Source organism: Vipera ursinii (assembly GCF_947247035.1).
Source record: "Vipera ursinii genome assembly, chromosome: 4".
NCBI lineage: Eukaryota > Metazoa > Chordata > Lepidosauria > Squamata > Viperidae > Vipera > Vipera ursinii.
Window position 1 is genome coordinate 92174668 of NC_139514.1, and position 22477 is coordinate 92197144.

At 34.8% G+C, this 22477-nt stretch overlaps 1 protein-coding gene across 1 annotated transcript in view; it reads left to right on the forward strand.

Moving 5' to 3' along the window:
* ANKRD10 (ankyrin repeat domain 10) overlaps positions 1 to 22477 on the forward strand; it is a 35866-nt gene that overhangs the window by 9697 nt on the left and 3692 nt on the right. Inside the window, exons 3-4 of the mRNA XM_083362077.1 lie at positions 4662 to 4753; positions 21421 to 21644. Of these exons, the coding sequence (XP_083218203.1) occupies positions 4662 to 4753; positions 21421 to 21644 (316 nt within the window). The remainder of the gene's footprint in view (positions 1 to 4661; positions 4754 to 21420; positions 21645 to 22477) is intronic.

Below are 22477 nucleotides of genomic sequence, written 5' to 3' on the forward strand. Positions count from 1 at the left end.
GCTGTAACAATACTCATCCCTTCCCTGTGGGCATCTGAATGATACCTAGAGTTTTTGGGTCCATGTAAACTGCTGCATATTTATGACAGCCTAATTATTTGGTAGATCTCTTGCTGAATTACAGTAAAGTTTTTGAAATCTAGCTAAAATTATAATAGAAATGCAACTTGATTAAACTGCCTGATTTTTAAAGGGTTTTGGAGTTTTGCAGATAAATTCTTCTTAGTTTAAGGTTACTTCAATTAAATACAAATGGAATGGCCTTGGCAAATCAGGAGTAGGCTTCAGGTCATAGCCAAGATCCAAAATTTAAGGTATTATGAGATTTATTTATTTATTTATTTATTTATTTATTTATTTATTTATTTATTTATTTATTTATTTTAATCCCATTTATATCCCGCCCTTCTCCGAAGACTCAGGGCGGCTTACAATTTAAAGCACAAATCAATGTGCTTAGGAATAGCCTTCATTCTATGTATATGCCTGCTTATTAGGGCTTTCGCCCCCCCCCCCAAGTGGCATTATTACAAAGTCAACTTATTGCCCCCAACAATCTGGGTCCTCATTTTACCTACCTCAGAAGGATAGAAGGCTGAGTCAACCTTGAACCTGGTGGGACTCGAACCTGCACTAATTGCAGGCAGCTGGTGTTACTTAAGGAGGCATTAACCCACTGCTCCACCAAGGCCCATAGCAATGCAGTGACTTGGGAATTATCTTTGAACTGATACAGGTAATCCCAGGCTATGAGTGCAGTTGGGACCAGATTTCCTGTTGTAAATTGACAAACCCATGTAACTGTTTTTACAACATTTTTTGTGGTGATCATTAAACTAATGCTATGGTTGTAAGTGCAAACTCATTCTTCCAAATGGACATCTTTTTTATTTTTTATTTTTTAATCCCATTTATATCCCGCCCTTCTCCGAAGACTCAGGGCGGCTTACAATCTAAAGCACAAATCAATGTGCTTAGCAATATTGAATATCTTATTGAAACTAGTAAAAAGAATTGTATGTTGTGGTCATATGAAATGAACCTTTATTGTCAAAGTACAACTATGTGTACATTGAGATTAGCTGAGCCTCCCTTTGTGCTCCCACCCCCCAACACACAGTGACAACAAACCCTCCATCTTACTACGCCATGTGAACCAACTACACCACACACCGGCCTCCCAAGTCAATTCTGCATAAAATTCACAAAAGTTCACAAAAGTTATTTCTCATTCAAAAGCCTAACAGCCCACAGATAAAAGCTGTTTTTCAGCCAGTTGGTGCGGCTGGCTATACTCCTATATCTCCTACCCGATGGTAGGAGAGTAAAGAGATATTGTCCAGGGTGTGAGTCATCCTTGAGAATTTTCCTCACTCTTCCAAGGCAACGAGCCCTGGCGATATCATCCAGTGGTGTCAGGGGACAGCCCACAATGTCTTGTGCTGTACTTACCACCCTCTGTAATACTTTCCTATCCGTGGCTGTCAGACCAGCATACCAAACCACAATACCATACGAGAGGACGCGCTCTATAGTAGACTGGTAAAAGAGGGTCATTAGCTGTTGTTCTACCCTGTTCTTCTGCAAGACCCCGAGAAAGTGAAGCCTCTGTTGGGTCTTTCTAGCCACCTGGATTTTATTAACTTTCCAGGTCAGATCTTCACAGAGGTAGACTCCCAAAAATTTAAAGGAGGAAACTCTCCACACAGTCCTCCCCGATGTAAAGTGGGGCAGGTTCCTCCTTTTTTCTCCAGAAGTCTAGCACCATCTCTTTCGTCTTATGACTCCGGGATACTGCATCCAGTCATAAAGGTAAGCAGTTGCCACGCATCCAAAATGTGGGTACATAATTTTATTTGTGTGACATGACACAACATTTTACAAAGGCCATAAAAGTATTCATTCTGGCCTGTGACAAGTCAAGGACTGTGATAAGAGATTTCAAGAGAGAAAATCAGGTTGATGATTGTTCTCTTTCACACTGCTATTTTAATCAGTAAAGTACGTGGCAATGAATGTGGTCCACCAGCTTAAATATCCCACTGTTAGAACATCCGTCACCCAAAACAATTCTGAATAAACATACCTATTTAGCAGGTGTTGCAGAGATTCTGTTTCCAACTGTGTAACTAGGATGTAGAAGATAGAGAAAAGGAATGAAGGCAGATTAAATTATTTTCATTTTGTTGTTTTGATTCAATATCTATTATTCAGTTTTTAAAATTATCATAGTTGGCATCCCATAAGGATATTTTTCATGTATTATCTGTCTTTCTTAACAAACTTGCTTTCTGCATCAGCTAGGGCAATGATGTCCTGTCTTAGAAGATTTCATTTCTACACTGAGTTTGTGATTTGGTATCTGCCACCACATGATCTCACCTATACAGGAGACATATTCTAGACCTGGTATCCTATGTAACACTTTGTGACAGAGAGATTACTCTGTGTTCTTTCAGATATGAACTGATTAAAATTGAGTGCCTATATACTACAAGTGCTTTGTATGTCAGAGTATTCTTGGGAACTTCTCTACCTTTATTTGTTAGTGATAATGTTGAGTTGTCTCTTGATTAGTCAAGTCAACTGGGTTCTATCTGACTATGATTAACGGAAATAATCAGTGTTCCCATGTCAGTAGGACATGTCTCCTTTTCAAAGAAAACAGTTGCAAGTTAGTTGTGAAAAGTAGGGCTATCCATGAAAAGTATCTGGAAGCTTCCAGTATCTTTAAATAAAACATGGTAGCTCATTTACTAGTTGTAGGGTATCAAGATGGTAGGATGCCTGATAATTGCCTTCTGAATACAACATAACATTCTCATGTTAACTTTTGAACCAATAAATAGTATAGATTCTGCTCTTAGAGGGACTGTTTCTCCTATTATGAATCTGCTAATGTTAGGTTCTGTAAGAAAGGCTTTTCAAAAAATAACTGCTTTCACCTACTCATTTGTTGGCATACCCAAAAGAAATTGTCTCCCAAGTTTAAGATCATTCAGTTCAATTTTATTTGTAGCCAAAAGGCCCAAAAGAAAGTTACAAATTTAATATAAACTTGACAATTGATAATATTTTTAACACTACTTAATAGACCCCAAACCCCAATTCATTGATTTGTTACTAAGGCATTGTTTTTGTGGCCATAGTTAAAAAATGTAGCTACTCTAATCTTTAAAATATTGACCTGCAAGCATATATTTTTCACATATTCAGAAGTATCCCTTTTTGATTTAGGCTTTAAAATAGGCCAGATAACTTACAAAATTCACAGTATAAAAAGGTGTGGTCTGCCATTCAGGAACAATATACTACTGTTTTCCTGAAAATAAGACCCGGTCTTATAATTTTTTTGCCTCCAAAATAGGCACTGGGTCTTATTTTTTTTTGGGGGGGGGTTGTCTTACCTCAGGACCACTATAGCCAGGCCTCCCACACCCCGACACCTGTTGCGCTGCTGTTTGACTTCAGTGGCCACTTGCGGCTGGATGCCATGTGGCGCATTGCGCCATTGCTGCTCTAAGGGGTAGGGGGGGTGAAGCTGCCCCATGGGCCCTACATCAGCTTACCTTACCAGTAGGACTGCCGCAGCCAGGCCTCCCACGCTCCGACACTTGTCAAGCCGTGTGGCTCATCACACCAGTGCCGCTGCTGGCAGCAGGAGGTTGCACAGTCCTTCGGGCTGTTGTTGCTCACAGTAGGACGCCACGTGGTGTTTCACACCATTGCTGTCGCTTGTGGCAGGATGCCGCATGGCACTTCGGGCCCTTTCTGCCGCTCATGGCAAGAAGCCGAGCGGCTCTTCAGGCCATTGCCATCATTCACAGCAGGACACCGCATGGTGTTTCGGACCCTTTCCACCACTCGTGGCAAGGAAAGGGTGCGAAGTGCCACATGGCGTCCTGCTGCGAGCAACAGCAATGGCCGGAAGCGCTATGCAACCTCCTGCCTCATGCGGCGGTACTGACATGACGAGCCACACAGCTTGACAAGTTTCAAGGTGTGGGAGGCCTGGCTGTGGCAGTCCTACTGACAAGGTAAGCAGGTGTGGGGCACGTAGGGCAGCTTCACACACACCCTGCCCTCCCCCCAAACTAGGGCTTACTTTTGGGGGCTTATATTAGGCCCACCCCTGAAAATCAAGCTGGGGCTTATTTTCTGGGGAGGGGCCTTTCGGGGAAACATGGTAGGAACAAAATCATTGTGAGATGGGAATTATTTGATACATTTTATCAAAGCCTTTTGAATTAAGTTTTAGAATGTACTTATTTGGGTATTATCTTCGCACATTTATTAAAGCACTTAAAATAATACTTTTAATCAGACTTTTAAATATTAATAGTTTAGTATGTATAATTTAAACATTACTTTTATCTTTTATTTTGTATTTTTCCCTTTAAGTTTTTACTCCTTCAATGTTAATTAATTAGCAAGGCAGAATATAAATTAATGGAACATATTAGCAAATCTGGCAATTCATCTTGATTCTGCTTGTCCTAGCCAGATAATTTTATACAACTTTGAACCATAGTACAGTTAATTATGCATCTTTCTCTTTGTTAGGTGATATTATCCAGATGACATTTCTATTATCTTTAATCCAAGAAGCCTTCATTGAAGTCATATATAGTTTAAATTAATTTGCTATGTTTTTGCTACAGGATTATGTTGGTGAAACTCCTATTCACAAAGCAGCCCGATCTGGTAGTATGGAATGCATAAATGCCCTTGTGGCTCATGGAGCTCAAAGAGAGTAAGTAAGGTTGGGGGATATTTTCAGTAGTTGTATGTCTAGTTAACTAACATAGAACAGTGGATTCAGGTATTAACAAAGAAATCCAGAACAGTGGACAACATAGAAATTATTTCAGTTAAGACAAGTTGAACTACACAAGTGCTACATATTTATAATATCCTTCAGCACTTGCAGTGCACATTTACTCATTGAGGTAATTCGAATTCCTGTGTAAGTGTGCGTAAAGTGATAACAGTGTCTGTCATATAGAAAACATGTATATATATATTAGTTAATACGGTTTATTGTATTTTAGATGAATTATTTTAATAACACAACTGTAAAAAAGACAGACCATCTAGATCAGGCATGTCAAACTGATGGTCCGCAGGCTGGATGCGTCACGCCAAAACCCCACCCACCCCATTGCTGGCAATGTGGAAAAAGTCGCAATACATCGTGCAACGACACATGATGTCGCAATTTTGACATGCCTGATCTAGATATTTGCCAAAATGGAATTTCAGGCATGCATGTTTAGTAGTTTTTTGTAGTTTTGTTCTTTAACTTTTTCTTTAAAGGTGTTATGCCCTGCAAAATACTCAGAAAATCTCAATGACAACATACTGCTTGGACAAAATGGATGCAGTGTTCACTAGAACTGTTGAGTATAAGCTACGTGGCTTATAATATAAATGACATTAGCATTTTCTCTTGAAGCTAGTTATATTAAATAGTGTGTTATAATTTAATCTGAAGAATAAACTTTCAGTTTAGTGCAACAGAATTCACTGCTTCTTTAACCCTTTGGTTTCCATTTTAATTAATCTGCTAATATTGAAATTCAACAGAGATACAGAATCTTCCTGTGCATCTTTTTAAGCTATTCAACAAATGGTCTTGCTAAAAAATACTTTGCTTTTATTTATTGCCATAAAAATATTGCCTTGAAATTTCTTTTCCCCGCTCCTATGTACTTTAAGAATAACATTTCATTTATGTTTTCAAAACTGAATGCCTAAAATTAAGCCATTTTTTATTTTGAGGAGATACTATCTTAAACTAAAAGTCTTAGAACAAGAGAAATGTTAAAAAGATATGAGCATTAACTATTAAATTTATGAAGAGTATTCATTTTACATAACAGGAAATGTTGCACAGTGGCTATTGAATTTTTCTGATTTAATAGTTGCTGTGATATGTTTCAAATATCACTTATTAGTAGAAAGCTAATTGGCTGCACCAGCTTAACATATTTAACTTTTCTATGGTATTTCCTTTTGCTTTCCAGTTGATTTGTTTGCTTGAAGATAAAAAGTTCAGAGAGAGGCAATTTCTCTCTCAAAACTAGTTGCTGGGAAACATAGGGGGATACTGCACTCAGGTTCATTTTAAAACAATAATACCTTTATTGATTAGCCCGTGGACCATATTAAGGTGCAGAGTTCAAAACACATGTTATACTAAAATGCAATAAAAACAATTTAGAATGCACTGCACTCAGCTTCATTTTAAAAATTGCTTTTTGAAACATTTTCTATTGGAATATGGCCACCAGTCTTGCACATATTTTTAAAGTTTGCTATTTAGTAGAAACCTTCCAGTAATTAATATTACTTGGCTCACATATCAGGGTATTTGCAAGTCTTGTAAATAACAATTACATTACATACTAGGTATCATAAAAGAATATTATTGTTGCAAGTAGAAAAGCACTAGTCCTGAATAAACAGAAGAACCTAAGTCAGGAGATTCATTTATTCTAATTGTACTCAAAGGTTTTGATCATGGCATTCCAAATGTATCTTTTGTATGCAATGCTTTTTTTGTAAAAGAAAAAGTTGCCGGAACTCGCACATGTCATATAGCTCCCTTGCCTACCCTACAAGGTTCCATCCAAAAAAGGTGCCGGAACTCCGTTCTGAGCGTTCTATGACAAAAAAGCCCTGTTTGTATGTATTCCTTCTGGGCTCTTGTCACTGATAGCATCTTGGAAGCCAAGTAGTTTAGATTTCTTATACTAAGTGCAGATACATGACAATACCTCTTATTTACCTAGAACACCTGGTAAGCAGCTACATGCGCGTTACAACCATGGACACATTTCAAATTAAAGATGCTTTAAAATGTGATGTTTGAAAACATGTCTTTCAAAGTATTAGAATGTTCTAGTTTTGGAGTGTTCATTTCTATCTCCTCATTTTCAAATTTGAAATGTTTTACACGCGGCTGTTCAAAAAAACAAGAATCCACTAGACTTGGGTGGCTAAATTTTTTAATAAATGATAATGATAATAACATTATCATTACTAACTACATTAGAAGACTGTTAGCATTTGACTGACTTTCAAAGAATTTTTGTTACTCTTGTGTAATTTTACTTAAAACTTTAGAATTGGTAGTCACAACTAATAATTGCAGAATACTATATAAGAGTACGATTGTTCTAGCTTTCAAATTAAGATAGTAATATCCTCATTATTTACCTATGTGGAAATGAAAATTTAGGCATTATTTTGAAAACTGGAGATAGTAAGTTTGTCATATTATACAATATGGTAAGCAAATCTGAAGAATAAAACATGTTGGCAATACAAAGTACAAATCCCATGCTATTTTTAAATCTGGTGGTACTTACCAGAAAGCATTCAGTAAAGTCAGTAAGAGTCAACAGTACAGAAATATTAATAACATGCTGTGCTAATTGAACCCCTGCATTCTGTTTGACCTTGACTTACTGTGGAACTGACTCTTATTATTGTTTTGCTACAGAGCAAAAATGCTGGCTTTTAAAAATAAATAAATGACAAAGTGCATTTCCAGCTCTTCATGTTATATAAAACTGGTACATTGGGATGATTGAAAAAAATGAGATCATCCATATATACTTTGCCTTGAATACTTTCAAGGAACATGTATCTAAAACTTTTAAGCTTAAAACTAAAAATACTTTTCATCTTTAGACATGAAAAATACTGTTTAACATATAAGCATTTGATTACCTATAATGCTAATACAATATAGAATTTAAATTATTACCATTTAACTGAAATGGAAGGCTCTTTATTTTCAGTACCTTCCTTTATATTTTTAGTTTATTCCTGTAAAAAGGATGAACTTGCAGTTCTTAAATAAAGCAAATAAAAGTAATGTAAGTCAAGATGCTTTGTTTGCTCTAATACTTAAGTTGGATTTTAAAGTTGTTTATACTTTAATAGAAAGCAATGTTAAATAAACCACAGTGGAAAATATTTTGATGTTTTTGTGGTATTTCTCATTTTAGCTGGAGCATATTCTGTGACAGTATGCCCAACAGACATAAACTTGGTTGCTCCATTAACTTGATTCTGTATTCATGGACACGTGAAGAGGGGAAGCAGGTGGTCTCAATGTCCTCATGTCAGTAAAGGTTTGAGGTGTAACTTTTTAATGTGGACAGATATATTTATTATCCATATTAGTGAAGTTTGATGAAAATGAAAATTGCATAAATTTGAGTTGTATATGTACAGGTTTGGGTGCCATGTTTTCTTTTGCCTTTTTAGCATGATAGTAATACAGTACTAAACATGAAGATACACTTCTTTTATAACATTCTCTGTAATATAAATACATATTCATAAGCTTAATTTTTATAAACATCTTATTAAACTATATAGCAATACATGAACATGTAGTATTAAATGGAAAAGGGGTATGTACTTTCTTATTAACAAATACATGAAAATGAACAAATACCTAACATAGGAGTCTTCAATTAAAATTTCCCTAACATTATCTATCCATTTTCTTGCAGCTTTTTTTATTTTATTTTTTAAAAAGTTTTATTGATTTTTTTATTTTTACATTTAAATATTTAAAAAGCAACGTGGCGGCTGAGTTAATTGATAATTCAATACCATACAAATATCTTTAGTACAAGTCTCAAACTATTACATTAAATATTTCCTCTCTTTTCCTCTTAGTGTTTACTGTCTCATATTTACACTAATACAATTCTTATTATATCAATATTTTTAGTTTATAGATATCCTAGTTATTTTAACATTCAATCTTTATAGAATATCAATGTCCTAATTAGTTTTTCCCAATTTTTAGTTTTCCATTAATATGTAAATTTAACATTTAATATTTACAATTTCCAAGTTTTAAATAACCACAGTTCCCTTTATCCGAATTCATCACAAACTCTGATGTTCAGGATACATGTCTTATCTATTTGAATATATTCTATTTCTCACCATCTTGCATCAACTAATTAATAATACAGTAGAACATTCTTATTTTCTATTAATTTCCAAATATCTTAAATTTAGTAACCAAATTTTCCCTTATTTCAACATTAAATACTTCCTCTTTTTTCTCTTGGTGTCTACTATCTCATATTTAAGCTAGTAATTTTTATTACAGCAGCTAAGTAAAAACATATTTGTTATATTAATAGAGTTTTAGCTTGTATATATCTTGATTGCTTTTACATTCAACCTTTATAAGCAAATCAATATTCAAATTTAACTTTTTAATATTTATACTTCCAAGTTTTAAATGACCAAAGTTTTCTTTATCTCAGCTCATAACAAAATCTAGTATTCAAAGTACACATCTTGTCTATTTGAATGTTCTATTTTAATTCTCACTAATAAGTCAAAACCCCAATTTTCTTCAGCCTTATTCTAGCTTTCTTTCTTTGCCAACTCACCTTCCATGTCCGTGCTTTTAAATCAACAAATAGATCTTCCTGTATTATTATATATATTGTTTGAAGTAAAAAAGGCCATCCAGTCGCCATTTTTTTGGTGACAAAAAACATCGTGTCTCTATTTTTCCATCTTGATGTAGTTGTCCTGAAATGTTTATCTTCCCTTCGGTCTGTTCTTCTACTTGATCCTCAGGTTTCTTCTGGTTTATAGAGAAAGTCTTTTCCCTTTTCCATGTTTTCAGTCTCTTTTCTGGGCTTTCCATTAACTGTGTTTTTCGGTCAATTGAATCTTCTATCATAATATTTAATTGTTCCACTTTTTCTATTACATTCTGCGTAGTTAATTCTTTAGTTGTAATCAAAGTTTGGGTTCGTATATCTAGGCTGACATCTTGTTCTTTTCTGTAGCTTCTTATTTCATCAGTAGCACGATAGTCATACAGTACTAAATATGAAGATACACTTCTTTTATAACATTCTCTGTAATATAAATACATATTCATAAGCTTGATTTTTATAAACATCTTATTAAACTATACAGCAATACATGAACATGTAGTATTAAATGGAAAAGGGGCATGTACTTTCTTATTAACAAATACATGTAAATGAACAAATACCTAGCACAGGAGTCTTCAGTTTGCAGCTTTTTTGCAGGTTGTGGCTTTAAGTATTTAGACTTAGGATGATTTCAGAATTGTAGGACTTAAGGAGAAAGTGTTAAGGATCAGATTAATGATTTCTGGGAGACAGCTTTAATATAGTCCATTGAATTTTAAGATTAAACAAAATTACAAATAACATGGCTCAGTACATTTTCATCATTCCAGAATAACTCCAGTCTTACACTATTAAATTGAAGCCTTTGTATTAAAAAAGAAAGAAAAAACTTTGCTAGATTGATCAGCTTTCCTGTTTTACTCATCTTGGCAACTGGGTATTTATATTCATTCCCATATATTGCATCAGTCTCTGAAGGCAAAACAATAGTTACACATGACATGTCAGTGGAGGTACTAATTACTATTTTTCCAGCAAGGCATCCTGTAGAAATAACATGAATGAAATTTAGTATTCAAATAAGCTTCTTCAGCATTATAGTCTTAATGCTAACAACTCTTATCACGAACAGTAATGATTTTTAAATATCCAAACATCTTTTGATTTAAAGCAAAAAAATGCATTATCAATTTCCAATCATTTTACTTTTGCAAATTTTTCAAAGTGCAAATATTATTTAGAACCATATCACAGATTGCAATGAGAAGATTTGCAAGATTTGCAGAATATTCCCTTACGTGTACATGAGCAAAACTTTCCTGGTGAGCTATCCTAATGCTAGGTATCTTCTTGAAAAATCATTGCTCTTCTCTGGCCTTTCCAACTTTTAAGACTATCTACACTTTCTCTTTTTACAGTATTGTTCTTATCCATAGTATTAAAAATAATAGAGACTTTCTGTATACTCCAATATATTTATTGGTAAAAGACAGTAAATCTATTTTTTCTTATTTTTTTAAGTATAGAAAAAGAAATATATTTCTTTTGTTTCTTAGTATCCAACACTTCCAATTTGGGACCACTAAATTCTTATAAAGATATTTGTTCATTCACTGCTCAGTACAAATAAATATCTTTGATATCTTTCTTTGCTTATGTAAGTAGACAAAAGAAAAAGTGAGAAATTGAATCAAAGAAAAAGGAAATTGTACTTAATGAAATGACTTCTGATCTTCGCAGCAATTACTTGCCTGGTTATTACCATTTGCCACATTCCCAAGTTACGTATCTTGGTTTCCTTCTTTCCATAAATCTGCAGATCCTGGTATCACTGATTCATTTTTGTCCATTTTTATCAAATGTCCATAAAGTGTTTTTCATTCTTTTATAAATGTAGCTGTTATTCCTTCCATAATCAGACGTCAATTTAGCCATTTCAAAAAGTTCTACCATCTTCCCAGTGCACTCCTCCTTTGTGGGTATTCCTGCATGTTTCTATCTTTATTCAGTATTCTGCTTCAAAGCTACAGTAGCTTTTCATCTAACTAAAAATGTTACTATTTCAGTTTAAAGTATTCAGTGGCAGTTCTTTATAAAAGCTAGATAACTGTTTTCAAAAAGGATATTATATGTATTTCTTGAAGGATATCTATGGAAGAATTTTTGTCTTGTCTCGTTAAGTCCATTTAGTTTTACATCATTGTTTCATTACCTGGAATTGGAATTTAATCTGAATATGTGTATTTGGCCATTTATTTAGATATCTGTTGTAGCCATGGTACACATTCAGTTTTGGCTAAACTTGCCTTCAATCCAACTTCAGCTGATTCCTGCTGTGGTCTAGCCCCCCTACTTTCATAGATTTGTCTGTGTAATTGCAGAAGTAATTGTTCGTTTTTGTCTACGTTCCAAAATTATGTGAAAACTATTTCAGTCATTAGCATTTGCTGCTAAGAACGTTAGAATCTAAGTTTCTGCTTTCTTCAATTCCCTTTTGTGAGTGACATATATATATAAAATTAGATTTAGCAAAAATCATTTACTTTTTCTGCTAGAGAATTTTTTCCCCCTAAAGTGCAGATTTAAATTCTACTTGTGTGAGGTGTAAAGGGACAGTGAAAAAACCTTTGCAAGCTTGTCTATAAAATTAGTTTTTATAATTTATATAAAAGTCTATTGGGGAAAAATAAAAAGTGAATCCTTTTGAAAATGTATCTTAACAGCTAACTGTTTAGCTGTTTCCCAAGTATTCATATTCTGAAGTATAGAGGTAGACATACTGTAGCCCATTTCCTGTTGAAGTTTAAAGGATGTCAATATAAAATGAAAACATGGCACCATAATATCTGTGTATGTGCAGTTTATTTCTGCAGCAACTCTGGAGAAGTTTCTCAATCTGTCTTTTAAATGGTTAAAATAATCTCAAGATCACTTTGTTGTGTTCTCTATTTTTGGATGCCAAAGGGTTAAAATTTCCAGCTTAGAATTTCTTAGATTGATTGATTGATTTTGTTTAGTGCCCATATGATAGTATGTGAGGAACCTGTGGAAAAAATACTTCAGTAGCAAGAATTCTGCTTAATCCCATGTATTATCTATTTTTAATATAGGCATAGTTAAGAATTCACTTTTACTTGCAATTTGCCAAATTTTAAAGTAACAGAACCCATGAGTTGACGATTTGTTTCTAGTACATATCATGTTTACATTTCAGAGAACTGACAGAATTACATTGGGCTTCAGGATGAAAATCCGTGCTTGAGAGTCCGTCCTTGAGTCAGGCGCACTGTCTCATGGTTAAGGTGGTCACATGATGTTGGCTTAATGATAATGAATTATGTGCCACTGCACGTTATGTATGTTAATATAACTTTAGTCTAAATGTTGCCTGCAAAATATGTGATCCCTTATGATGTAAGTTTCCTGTTTAATGCACCATTGCCCGTTTTTTAAATCAAAGAGAAGATTCTGAAACTATAAAAACTACACATGTCAATGTTTTACAGCTACGTAATTCGAATTGACTTGATTTTTTCAAGTAATCCTAGAAAGGGGGAGCTTTCCATATAGAAACTGCTGAAACTGCCACAGGTGCTTCTCCGAAAACCTTACAGTTGTGGCATTGAATGTTCAGTATCGCTTCCTTTCTGCACACAAGGCATACTGTTGAGGTATTTGTTGCGGTGATTGGTTTTAATGCTAATCTAGGAATTCAGATAATAGAATATATAGATTTGCATGCTTTTGCTTAGCCTAATTACAGTCTCTTTTTATAATTTATAAACTAACAATATATTTCAATATTTTTAAATGAGCATATTAAGAGTGGAGATTTTGTTTTCTTAAATTATCTCATGACATTAATGAAGAAAAATTTTGAGCTACAGGAACTCTGGCAGTTGCATAAATTATTCTTGGAGGCTAGTCTTCATATAAGCTCAACATCCCCTTTTTTGACAAACATTTTAGATATGTTTTGTTCAAAGTATGTGACATTATAAGTGGATAATTTTTCAGCTGACCTATAAATGAAATGAATTTCCCTTTCTCCTTCTCTAGTAAACCATTAGAAAGCTACCAAAACCTCTGGCAAAATAATATTTGTTACCACATTTTTTTGTCTACAACTGTCTTCAGGATACCTATGATTTGTTAGATTTATATCCAGCCTTTCCTCTAGGAGCTCAAGACTGTGCACTCCATTCTTTCAATTTTTTTCTTCCTCACAACAATATTATGACGTCTACTGGGCTAAGAGAGGGACTGGCCCAAAACCACTCAACTTCATGGCTGAGGGTGGATTTCCCCAGCACCTTCACCACTATAACATGTTGGCTTTGAAATTTCAATCATAATCTAATAATTGTAATTAGCAAAGTAGCAATTTTTCAATGTCAGAGTTACTGTTCCTAATCAATTTGTGCTCTGCGATCTTAAGTTTTAGGAAAAATAACTCATTGTAGGCTGTTAGAAATAGATTGGCTTTTAATTCTTTCATTATTGAAAGGTAAAAGTATTCATATATAATAAACAGAAGTTCCTTAACAGTTGAAATTGTGAAGTTAATACCAAACATCACATTTAGGATAAGGTTCGATATAGTCAAGGAATGTCTGTTGATAACTTCAATAGGAATTGGAACTGCTGATGAATCTGTTTCTAACTAAGAACATTGCACAGTTTGTTCTAAAATACTACATGCTTCATCACTGCCATCCTTTAATAGCTGGTTTATAATATTATAACAGTCTCAAATGAATCATGACCTTAGAATGGATGTCATGGGGACATAGCTAAGTGGAAATCCAAAACAGAAGAAGAGTGACACTACAGATGAGAAGATCTCTTGGCAAGAATAACCATAGACATGAAGTCTCTGGGAGCAGCACATTACCAAGAGGAATGTGGATGAGGCAAACGGGGAGAAGTCGCTATCAAAGTTGCCCTTAGTACTGCAAACCAAGGTATACATGCACATGATTGCTAAAGATCAGAAGAATAGACATTTTAACTCAGATGAAATCTTTTTATCATGTATCACAGAGTTACATATTCAACATGTTTTGAGTAACTAGATTTTGTTCTTTCCTCCAGTTGGCGCTTTCCCATTTGAAAAGTGCAAATTTTTCTCTTTCTTCCTCTACCTTGTTACCTACTTTTTTTTAAAGCATGAGAAAACCTTTTTGTAAGCTGCTGCTGTTGTAGCAGTTGCTGTTAGCAATATTCTGTGGTTATTTACAACAGACTAATATAATCTGCGAAGGGACGCGGTGGCTCAGTGGGTTAGGACGCTGAGCTTGTCAATCAGAAGGTCGGCAGTTTGGCGGGTCGAATCCCGAGTGCTGCGTAACAGAGTGAGCGCCTGTTACTCGTCCCAGCTTCTGCCAACCTAGCAGTTCGAAAGCACATAAAAATGCAAGTAGAAAAATAGGGACCACTACGGTGGGAAGGTAACAGCGTTCTGTGCGCCTTTGGCGTCTAGTCATGCCGGCCACATGACCACGGAGACGTCCTCCGACAAGCGCTGGCTCTTTGGCTTTGAAACGGAGATGAGCACCGGCCCCTAGAATCGGAAACGACTAGCACGCATGTGCGGGGGAACCTTTACCTTTACCTTAATATAATCTGCAGTATTTTCCCTGTAGCACAGGATATAGAACTGTATTCTATAAATACTAAGTAATTCTTTGGATTAGCAAATTAAGTATTGTGCCACTTCAAGTGGGTAGTTCATTCACCTGAGTAATGAATTTTGATACAAGTAGTCCTCGACATACTACCACAATTGGGACCAGAATTTCCAGTACTAAGCAAGGTAGTTGTTAAATGAGTCACAGCAAATTTTACAACTTTTTCCCCAGCAATTGTTAAACAAATCACTGCAATTGTTAAATGAATCACATGGTCATTAAACAGATCTGGCTTCTTCTATTGACTTTGTCAGAAGCCAGCTTGGAAGGTTGTAAGTGGTGATCACATGACCTGAAACACTGCAACTGTTACAAATACATGCCAGTTGCCAAGTGCCAGAATTTTGATCATGTGACCATGGGGATATTGCAATGGTTGCAAGTGGAAGGATCTGTCCTGTCACTTTGTTCAGTGCCATTGTAATTTTGAATGGTTCCTAAAGAGATGCTTGTAAATTGAGGACTACTTGTACTGTGTATCTTTAGTACACTGTTCCCTTAAGCCAGTTTTACATAAACTCCATACTATCAATTTTTTAAAAAATCTTGATCAATAAAAATCTATTCCTGCCTAAAGGCTATTTTCTGTTAAATCTGTGTTAAATGTTATGATAGAGTATGTCTAGTCCATATCAAAGTCCACATTTTTGAAGAAACCTAACGTACGATTGAACGAAAAGAATTGTTTTCAAGAAATGTTTGCCAGATTTTTTCAACAGTTTTTTGCGTGTGGGGTAAAGCTAATGGAACAAAAACCAGTTATTCTGCCTTTAAGGCCTGCTTTGTATTAATTGGCCTTACATACTAACAAGATAAGATAAATGGATCGCCAGGAGGTGTATGTATAGATTTATATTATGATATAAATGTTTGTCTTCCCTATCTAAATAAGCTTGTTGTTTAGATCTGAATTTGGATTGAATTTACAATTACTCATAGTATACTCATTTCATTCACTTCTCATCTCTTCTATGTACCATGGTATATAGAAAAATTGCCTTCTTGTTTAATAGGAAGAAAAAGTCTATAGCAGATTCTTGCTTACTTAAATCAAAAACTTTTGTCATTCCCTTCAAACTCACTTTCACTATTAAAAGTTTTAAAACTCTTTCTTTTCTTTACCATTAAAAATAAGGCAAATTGTATAAAAGGAAACCTACTTCCTCTTTGTTGATCTTGGCAGGGAGCTTGCTTATGTTTGAATTACTAAGTCATTTTCTGAAATAAATTTCACTCTTAATACAACTTTGAAACAATCTTATTTCTGATTCCCTATCAGATCTACTTAGCAGATCTACCCTAATACCTTTTTGGTGTTTTCTAGTTAATATTGATTCCAGGTAACTGCTTGAATAAGCCTCCGCAGTATCCTTGGCAAGATTTCAGAAGTGATTTGCCATTGTTTTCTTCTTCCAATGGCTGAGAAAGGGTGACTGACTGAGGTCACCCAGTCTCCCAGTTTTAGCCTGCTGCCTTAACCACTATACCAAGTTAATAATAATAAAGTTAGAAGGGACCTTGGAGGTCATCTAGTCCACCCCCTGCTCAGGCAGGAAACCCTATACCATTTTAGACAAATGGCTGTCCAGTCTCTTCTTAAAAACTTCCAGTGTTGGAGCATTCACCACTTCCGGAGGCAGGTTGTTCCACTGGTTAGTTGTTCTAACTCTCAGGAAGTTTCTCCTTAGTTCTAGGTTGCTTCTCTCCTTGACTAGTTTCCATATGTTGCTTCTTGTCCTGCTTTCAGGTGCTTTGGAGAATAGCTTGACTCCCTCTTCTTTGTGGCAGCCCCTGAGATATTGGAACACTGCTATCATGTCACTCCTCGCCCTTCTCTTCATTAAACTAGACATACCCAACTCCAGCAGCCATTCCTTATATGTTTTAGCCTCCAGTCCCCTAATCATCTTTGTTGCTCTTCTTTGTACTTTTTCTAGAGTCTCAACATCTTTTTTACACACACTGAGTACGGCCGGTCAGCCAGCTACGAATCCATCTAGTGGTGATGCTGTCTAGCCCACATTTTTCTATCTTATCAAATAGTAGGTTGTGATCTATTTTATCAAATGCCTTACTGAAGTCCAAGTAAATTATATCCACAACATTCCTCTGGTCCACTAATATTGTCACTTGGTCAAAGAATCCAATAAGATCTGTCTGGCATGATCTGTTTTTGACAAACCCATGTTGGCTTTTAGTAATGACTTTCTTTGCCTCTAGGTCTTCACTGATTCGTAGTTTGATTATCTTTTCTAGAATCTTGCAGGTATTGAGGTCAGGCTGATAGGTCTGTAGTTTCCTGGATCTATTTTTTGCCCTTTTTGAAGATGAGAACTACATCAGCTCTTTTCCAGTCCTCTGGTAGTTCCCCAGTGTTCCAGGATCTTTGAAAAATATAGTTCAGTGGTTCTGAGAAAACATCTGCCAGTTCCTTGAGAACCTTGGGGTGTAATCCATCTGGTCCTGGTGATTTGAACATGTCTAGGCTGGACAGGTGCTCACTTACCATTTTCTTGCCTATCTTAACTTGTGTTTCTATTCTGTTTTTTATGGCACTGTTTCTTATAAGTTAGTCTGTTTTTCCCCTTTGTGTAAAGACAGATGCAAAAAACGGCTGTGAGTTAAGGAGGTGGGTGGAGAAGGAAAGTAGCTGAGCCCCTGCTGAGGCTCCATCTTGAAAAGATAGGTAACTATATGGCTACTTCATAATCTTCAGTTGCATTAATTTATCTAACCTCTTTTGTAAATTCACAATAGTGGTTGTCATCTCTTTCAGAAATGGATTGGATTAATGTACTATATGATGAATTCCTTTTGCTCTGATTTTAAAACTTCTGTCATTCATTTCAATGGACTCCTCTGTTTGAAAACAGAAAAACGCATCTACTTTCTTTTTTTTAAATTTTTTAAATTAAATTTTTAAATTTTTTATTGGTTTTATATAAACATATATTTAAACAAAAAATACATATAAAAAACAAGACATGACATAAACAATACAATCAACAACAAAAATACAAAAAGAATACTTAACTTCCATTATTCCTAATCTTTCTAATCATTTTCAGGTGACTTCCTCGAATCCCCCCTATCTGCGTTTGTTCGTTAATCCTCATTAGCAATTTCTATTTCATAATTTTAAATCATATTTAATATCTACCTATATTTAATTTCTTATCATTTAACAATCATTATTTCATAATATCCTTAATACTAAACATTAAATTCTAAAACTACAACCTATAAACACCTCCAAGTCCATTTCAAACTAGTTGGTATAGCAATATTTCTTCAAATAATCCTTGAATTTTTTCCAATCTTCTTCCACCGACTCTTTTCCCTGGTAACGGATTTTCCCTGTCAGTTCAGCGAGTTCCATATAGTCCATCATTTTCATCTGCCATTCTTCCACCGTTGGTATTTCTTGTGTCTTCCAATTCTTAGCTATCAAAATTCTCGCCGCTGTTGTGGCATACAGAAAGAAAGTAACATCTTTTTTGGGAATTTCTTTTCCGACTATACCCAATAAGAAGGCTTCTGGTTTCTTTAATAAATGTATTTTTCAAAACTTTCTTTAATTCATTATACATCTTTTCCCAGAAGTCTTTTACTATGGGGCAAGTCCACCACATGTGGTAAAAGGTTCCTTCTACAGCTTTACATTTCCAGCATTTGTTATCATATGTATGATAAATTTTAGCAAGTTTAACCTGTGTTAAATACCACCTATAAATCATCTTCATCATATTTTCTTTCAAAACATTACATGCTGTGAACTTAATACCCTTTTTCCACATCCTCTCCCAGTCCTCCATCATAGTGTTATGCCCCACATCATTAGCCCAATCAATCATCACTGATTTCACTTGTTCATCTTCTGTGTGCCACTCCAGCAATAAATTATACATCTTGGAAAGATTCTTTAATTTTGTATCTATCAGTAACGTTTCCAATTTGGATTTCTCTATTTGAAAACCTCTTTTTTATCCATTTTATACACTTCATTCATTTGGTAATATTGAAACCAATCATCAACATTATCTTTCAACTGCTCATATGTTTTTATCTTAAATTGGTCTCCTTGTACTAATATATCCTTATATTTCAGCCACTTGGTTTCCATATTTGACCTTTTCTGAGTCTTAGCCTCTAGTGGCGAAATCCACCTGGGTGTTTTACTTTCTAACAGGTCTTTATATCTCATCCACACATTAATCAATGACTTTCTAATTATATGATTTTTAAAGCCTTTGTGGACCTTTATCTTATCGTACCATAAATATGCATGCCATCCAAATACATTGTCAAAACCTTCCAAATCTAATACATCTGTATTCTCTAACACAAACCAATCTCTCAACCAGCAAAAAGCAGCAGCTTCAAAATAAAGTTTCTGCATCTACTTTCTTTTCACTGGTTATACACACTTCTTTCATATTCACTCCTCCCATTTCTTTTCTCACCAAGGTTATCTAGGTGTGAAGATACTGCAATATTGGAGTTGCATTTTTTTTATTGCAGCTGCCTGCTGAATTGGTAGTTTTCTTTATGCAGCATTAGTCCATAATTCCTTCCCAGATCAAAACCAATCTCTGACAGAAAGTAGGAATAGTTCTTCTGATCATTGATTTACAATTTCATACGTCAATGGTATTTAACGTGTTAGAGGCCATTCTCTCAATTTTGAAAGATTTTTTTGGTGCTATCCTAACTGTACTGATGTCACCACATTAATTATGCTAGTCTCAAATGAGTTTTGTTTGTCTACAGATTCTGTAATCTCATATATCGTGATTATTGCCTTTGATTATCTGCTTCCTTCTTGAAAAGATTAATCCAGGCCCTAGTATCTGTCCTATATATGCAAAGATATACAAAGAATTCATTCAGAGCAGTTTCTCAATATTTGGAGCCATTTTTAGCATGTCTTTTAATTGTTTCAACAGTTCCACACCTTTCCATTACAAGATTCTTGCTGCTGCTATATTTTTTTAATAAGTCTATTAGTACTGTGCTCAGATTCCTTTGTTGTATTTCTTACCATTTCTTGCAAATTTCTGTTCTCCATTTCTGTTCTTGAGCAAGAGAAATTATGAATAAATCACCATTTTCTCTAACTTCTTTAGCATTGCTCATTAGCTATATTGACAACTGGGCTTAGATTTTTTTCCAGAATTAGAGTAGATATTTCAGGTGACTTTATTAGATAGCTAATAGTCTTTGGCTTTCATTTATAACTTCCTTCTTACAGTCTCTGAGATTAGAGGTGTTTGCTGGACTGAATTTGATAAGGTAGGTTTCTTGACTATATTCCACTTGCATGAGAGGTTAATTATTCTAAATTGCATTACATCTGTAGTTCAACTCAAAGATATACAGTCTTTGCAGATTGGCACCAAAGAATTGGAGTAACTTTAATTAATAATAGCTACTTGGTTTGAAACATTCCCATCTCAGAATTCTTTCTTTTTGTGCTTTGAATTAAGCATATATTAATACTTTATTTCAGACATTTGCTTCTCTTATTTCGTAAATAACCTCAACAGTCAGTCTCCTCATACTAATCATATACCGTGTTGCTTACGCTACATGATTTATAAAGAGATATACAAGGCACAGGATTTTGTAATTGGGGAAAAAGGCATGACAGACACATACTGTATATATATATATATATATATATATATATATATAATTTCAGTTTTAAAACACAAAATCTTAATATGTGTTCTACAATAATGGTTCAAAGAACTGAATAATATTCTACCACTTATGATGTCACAAACTTTGATATAAGCTGCCAGCTTAGTACAAAACATAAACATTGGCAAGATATACACCTGCATACCTATTTTTTATTGTTAAGAAGAACTGAAATATTTTTGTGCTATGAGATTCTAGAATGCTGCGGACTCTTATAAAACAATTATTTTGAATATTTATTTACAGATAATTCCTTTTAATCAAATGAGATGATATAAGACAGTAGTTGGATCAAATGTCTGAAGTTTGTGTAAAGGTGAAATGCTTCAGGCTGCAGGCAAGACATTTTAACAATTTCAGGCACTTAATTAGGAATTACTCTTTATGGCACATAATGATTCTTAATTGTACTGCTTCCCAATTTTTGCTTAGAAAGCAGATATGTGCTCAAAAGATACAATTTTAAACTCAATAGCTTAAGTATCCTTACTAGGCAAATTAGAAAAAAAGCTCATCTTCAGAATTAGTAAAATCAGCAGTCACCATAATATTTTTTATTATGGGGTATAATTCAATATATTTGTATTGTGCAGCTTACGAAATGCCAGTGGCCTGACAGCAGCAGATCTTGCTCATACCCAGGGTTTCCAGGAATGTGCTCAGTTACTCTTCAACCTTCAGAACTACCCATTGAACCATTTCTATAGCAATGGCACTTTAAATGGGGTCCATCAGAATACTAGTGAAAGAGGGCCTAGTCGAAAACGATCTTTTGAAGACATGAACAATTTTGGAATGAAGAAAGCTAGAACTGAAGGTGAGACTTTGGGGATCTTTTTCACTTCAGTTGAAAAATGGCAATAATAGGTGAGGTAATCTGTCAGTTTGGGGTGAGATATCAATGTGTGAATGACTTTCAGCTTCATATCTACTCCAGACTAGAGATGTAAAATTTCTGGAAATTTTGAAGCCATGAGAAAAAGCCGTTTTTTTCCGGAAAAAATAAGATACTTTGGAAAAATTGAAAAAAAAAGTTGAGTGTGGTTTTATGAATTGTGTGAAATGCATTGTATATAAAAATATTATGCTTGCAATAAAACAGGTAACCCCTTTCCCTCAAAAGTAACAAAAAAAAAGAAAACATCAACATGCAAACTAAACTAGAGCCTTTCCCTGCAGTGCCCCCTAGTGGCACAAATGCATATTTCTCTTATTTGAGAACTGCATTGAGAAGTACAGTGTTACTTGAGTTGTATTCCAGGATTTGGTTGTCTTCAGCTGAGAAAACTTGCAATAATTTAAGACTTTACAGGAATCTTTCATTAAAGCCTTAATGTTACATAGTTTGAATACCATGTCATAGATACATTATTTATCATCGGAAAAGAACATTTTCAATTTTTCTAGAAAAAAAAACAGCTTTGGAAAACGGGAAAAACCTGGGTTTTTTCCAATTTTTCTGGCGTTTTTCCCAGGCCTTCCCATTTCTACTCCAGATCTCTTAAGTGATGCTGTGGATGTCCTATCTCAGAGTCTGGAAGCTGTTTGGGTCTGGATGGGGACAACAGGCTCTGACTCGACCCTAGCAATTGCTGTGGGTATTTGGACTTTCCAGAGATAAGGTTCTTCCATCTCTAGTTCTGGAAGGGT